The sequence below is a fragment of the Corvus kubaryi genome, unplaced genomic scaffold, assembly GCF_017639235.1.
Source record: "Corvus kubaryi isolate FWS band 111438036 unplaced genomic scaffold, C.kubaryi_AGA036_p1.0 37266, whole genome shotgun sequence".
NCBI lineage: Eukaryota > Metazoa > Chordata > Aves > Passeriformes > Corvidae > Corvus > Corvus kubaryi.
The window spans coordinates 5,883,007-5,887,928 of NW_024581081.1; the positions used below are offsets into that span (position 1 = coordinate 5,883,007).

Consider the following 4,922-nt stretch of genomic DNA (forward strand, 5'->3'; position numbering starts at 1 on the left):
CAAACCTAGTTTTTAAGGCTGATTCTGACCTTGTACAGTCCTTTACATAAGCAAGGGTACACAGCCATTTGTCTGAGATCAAAATAAAGCCTCCCCTCGCCTCAACAAACAGTACCACAAAGCACATGACAGTGGGACACTGGGAGTATGTGTGGCTATTTCCACCCACCCCGTGTGTAATTGTGCCGAGGTCTGCGACAGCGAGCAGCTATTGCCACCTTAGGGCGGCCCTCAGTACTGCTGCAGGTGAAGCGTTACACTGCTCTTGTTACACACCCTCACAGTTAGAAGTGCTCGCTACAAGGTTATTCCAATCCTGCAGCACACCCCTCTCTCGAAGGTACACGTAACATATTTAAAATTAAGAAAAGGATTGCAAGATGAATATTTTTGCTCTCCCTTCTTTCTCTTACACAAAATTGTACTAAAGACATCTAATCCCTGCCCAAGTAGATCTGTCAAACCCAGACGTTTCCTTCTAGTAACCCTAAGTGGCATTTACAATGGTTTTGCCCAGCTGCACCTCTATAGCCTGCCCAGACAGTTCTGTAACCCAGTAAGGCTCAAAATGCTTCATAAACTGTTAATTTACATTGTAGACACAGTGCTAGATGAATACTGAGCTGACTCCCACATGGGAAGTACAGGCATGGAACTAAGGAGAGCTGCAGACAGTAAGGGCCTTCCCATCTTTCATCCTGAGATGATGACAAGCTTCACAAACAGAGATAGGGAACTTGATGGATTAAAAAAAAAAAACATCTTGGTGCCTTTCATCTGTAATACACATCTGACACGTTGGGATATTTTAATACTAATAAGCAAGTAACTTTTAGCTGAGCAGCCTGTGAATACTTTTGTACTCACACATCTGTCACTCCTGCAACTCCTCACTCTGAGCACAAGCAGTCGATGACATCAGGGGAGGGCATAACTGGAAAGTTAAAAATGGGGGAAACAAACCTTCCCATCTCACTGGTTCCAAACCCATCCACAAAGGGAGTGAACACAGTGCTACATTCTTCTGTGAAAGAAATTTGGCATTTTCAGTCCAATGGGCCTGCAAAAAAGCATCCTTTCCCTGCTGGTTCTTCAGCTAGATGTATTCTGCAGGGAAATCTGAAAAGGAGACAAAACAGCCATCTCACATCGGCACAAGTGCACCAACAGGACAGCACTGACAGTGTCAGGAAATCAGGTACCTGCTCTTGTACCTCTTCTGAGTCTGCAAAGGACACCTGAAAATTCTAATCACCTTGTGTTTCTCCTGAAAGAACTTAGAGAGGCAAGCCTAGCCACATCAAACTAAAGCCAGTAATTCCTAAAACCTGTCAACATGCATTTATTTTGGATGTAAAATTTACCCTTAAATATAGGAACAGCCAAATTTATCGAAACTTTTGAGTTAAATCACTGCAACTCTCTTACACATCTGGCATCCTGCAAGAACGTTAAATTAGTTCATGTAGAAATTAGATAGTTCCCCTTGTTTGTTGCTCTTCCCTTCACTGTTTAGACCCCAAATATTGCACACAGACCCATCCCAAAGGCAGGCATGTCAAACTGTTAGCCTCTCCTGCTTTTCTTTGCAACTGAAACATTACTTAGTTTCAGTAGATTTCAACAACTTTGCATGAAGCTCTAACAGCCTCTTGTGAAACACTTGAGCAATTCAACATAAATCTGGTATCAGAAACAGCTGAGCTTAAGGTGCTTTAACTTAATTTTACAGAAGTCACAAAGCATGTATTTAAATTCGGTATTGCTGATTTGTACTTTAAATAGGCACAGGCTTTCTGTTCTTAGAATTACTGCACTGCGTGACGTTTGCTCAGTACAGACAGCATACAGCTGCAGTCATTTATACCATCAACCTTGTCCATCTAAGATGACTCTTGCAAATAATGTTAAACATCCCCTTAAGACACCTGAACATGTCTGGAAGTTCTGACTTGTGTGACCAAGGGACTTCACCTGCAGCAGACTGAGACACTGTGTGCCTTTCTTACTGCCCAAGTACCCAGGAACGAGCTGTTCCCTCCTTACTCGGCCCAACACTGGCACCCAGTGGTCAAGTGCCTTCACAAATGCTCTGGGAAACTTGGTGGATTTCCTTAACACAGCCAGAGTCTGTTTAAAAGCACTATTTCTTCGATTACTGTTCAAAATGCCACCCACTATCTAAACTGTCTAGGAAGCCTGAGACTACCATCGCTGGTGAAGACAGCCAGAGCTAAGAGTAACACATAGTACCCAAAACACACATCCAAACAGGAGACAAGGCTACCATAGGGTCAAGCACATCAGCAAGATTGTTCTTTTAAGGAGCAACTATGCCACCTCAAGCAACAAGATATTTTATATGTCTTTTTTTAAAGAGCTACAGACTGTGAAAGGATTCTTGGACAAGAGAAAATTATCTAACCCTTGATGATGCAGCCCCATTTTTCTAAAGGTCCTAGTACTGAAGGCAAGTTCCAGGGACGTGATACAGCACATGAAACAAACTACGCTTGATGCAATTTCCCAAGAATCAAAAGCAGTAGTAGGGCTAACAAAAGCCCCAGGCATTAAAAGGCACTCAAGGAATCTCCAGACTAAGTTATTTGCCATCAGTAGCCAGAAGGGGACAACGCTTCAAATTCTGGGCATTAACCAAACAGAAACACACAGAAGTGAGCCCAGATGCAGAGTCCAGGACCAAACTCTGAAAGATTCCATTTAGCATTCTTCCCTCTAACACAGTGATACTGGTTTCAGGTGACCCATACAGTCTTTGCAAGTAAGTACACAGAAGTCAAATGTCACGACAACATGTCAGAGAAATAAAGGAGAAGACAGGAAAAGCAAGCTATGAAGTGCAAAAAAGGCAGCATGAACAGAGAAAATGCTTTACTCACTAAACCAAGGCTGAACTGAAAGAATTATCAGAATAGTCTGTGAACCTAAATTTTACTAAGTTTAAACTCCCTCATATTGCAGCATAAGGGAGTGTGAGAAGGGGATTGAATTTGCATTAGAATTAGACTGATCAATAGATTAAGATGAGAATAAGGAAACTGAATTGTAACTTTTAGCTGCTTCCTTACCATGAACTGCTCTGGTTTCTAAAAAATACTACTACTTCTAACAAAGACAAAATATTCAGCAGCAGAGTAGTTGAACTTCTTGAAAAAAGTTTAATGAGACAAATGTCTTCATAGCACAGGTAAATCGTACATCATACATTACTTGCTTACACACGAACTGAATTAGTCTTTTCGTAACTGGATAGTTTGCTCTTTAATTCCATCTTTTGTGACAATGCAAATCTTAAGTGCATCCCCAGTGTACACATCTCTCTCAGCAGCAGAAATGAAGACATCCTTAACCAGCTGCAAAGCCTTTTCCAGGGTCAGAGGTACATGTTCCACATTTTGCATGTTCTTGAAGCCAATCTAAGAAAAGATGAAAATGCATTTTATCCATCTATGAAAACTGTTTCAGTCTCTGCAGTAGAATGAACAGATTTAGGTGAATTACTAAAAATGGCTTGTCTATTTTAAAAAACCAAAAGCTGAAAACGCATTTCTCCACACAGTTTATAGTTGAGAGCTTTGCCAATACCAGTACTCTTAGAAAATTAACTAGAAGCACATCCAATGCACAGCCAGCAAAGCTCCTCCTGCTCATTCAGCATACACAAGATCACAATGAACATTTGGATCTGATCCAATTCCTCACAAACTTCTCACTGGGTCGGCAGTATCAGAACTGCACATGAGCTTTTTTCTCTGGCCAGCTCCAGTTAGGAACATTTCTTAAAAGCAAATATTCCTTAAGATACTTAGACTTCAAAACTAAGTCTATATTGGAACACATCTGGTCCTACTAAATAGTGTAAGTTAGCTCATAAATGTAAGTGCCAACTTAAGCATCGGAACAGGTAAAGGAGAAGAGTCACATGTTTTTCCTGAAACCCATAAGCAATAAAAAATTGCTTATGACAACTTGGTTTTTGCAGAAAATATTTCCTTCAGTTAATAAAGTTTAAAAAAAAAGGAAAGATTCTATTCCTTTCTCAAGTAAGAGTCAAGAATGCTCACCACTTTTGTAAGCACAAAGTTGTGTTGACATCAGGCTCAAGTGACTAAATACCAACACCAATGTCAAAAAATTAAAACGAGTAAAACATGTTTTGGTATCTCTCCCATTCAATCATTAACAGCTTCAACTAAATATGAAAATATTCAAGTATTTTAGACAGATTTAGCTGAATAAGTTTCCAGCAGTTTTATGTAAGAACATTCTTAGTGGAAAATGGTTATCTGAGTTGTATAAAACTGAAGACTTAACCAAGAGTATGTTAAATGATAAAATGTATGTATTAATTCTGTGTTCTTAATTTGGTATTAATTCATGCTAAGTAACAGGCATATTTTATTGGCCAAGAAAAGACTCCCAAAACCCAGGAAAAAAACCTCCAAACAACTTCTATGAGAAACTCCCCAATTAAAACATTTCTGTCTTTTAAACAGGCACTGCACTATTAATAACGTATTAAAAACCTGAAGAGATCCCAAAGCAAAACTTTGATTTCTCCTGAGAAAGTAAAGTCACATAATTTATAAATGTACAGATTAACAAATCCTACCTGTAACAGATTTAAAACTTCTCTCAAAAGTAGTATTCCCCAGAAGTTAAGCTACATTGATCTGAATGTCGCAAATGTTTACTGAGATAAGGAAAAAAACAACCAAAACAAAACCCAACAAGCTGTTTTACCTGGTTATCCAGCAGAGGCTGCAGCATGGCACTTGCTGATCCACCTGCTTTGTAAGAATCTCTCTCGTAGGAGCCCACCGGATCAAAGCTATAAACTGCTCCCTTCCCTGGAAAAAAAAAAAAAAAAAAAAAAAAAAAAAAAAAAAAAAAAAAAAAAA

The 4,922-nt window shown here is 39.4% G+C and overlaps 1 protein-coding gene across 1 annotated transcript in view; it reads right to left on the minus strand.

The window, feature by feature from the left end:
* Positions 1-3,159: 3,159 nt before the first annotated feature.
* Positions 3,160-4,922, minus strand: part of PSMB1 (proteasome 20S subunit beta 1) — a 6,812-nt gene continuing 5,049 nt past the window's right edge. The window contains exons 5-6 of the mRNA XM_042025186.1: positions 4,765-4,871; positions 3,160-3,437 (exon numbers count right to left, since the gene is read on the minus strand). Of these exons, the coding sequence (XP_041881120.1) occupies positions 3,252-3,437; positions 4,765-4,871 (293 nt within the window). The 3' untranslated portion in view covers positions 3,160-3,251. The remainder of the gene's footprint in view (positions 3,438-4,764; positions 4,872-4,922) is intronic.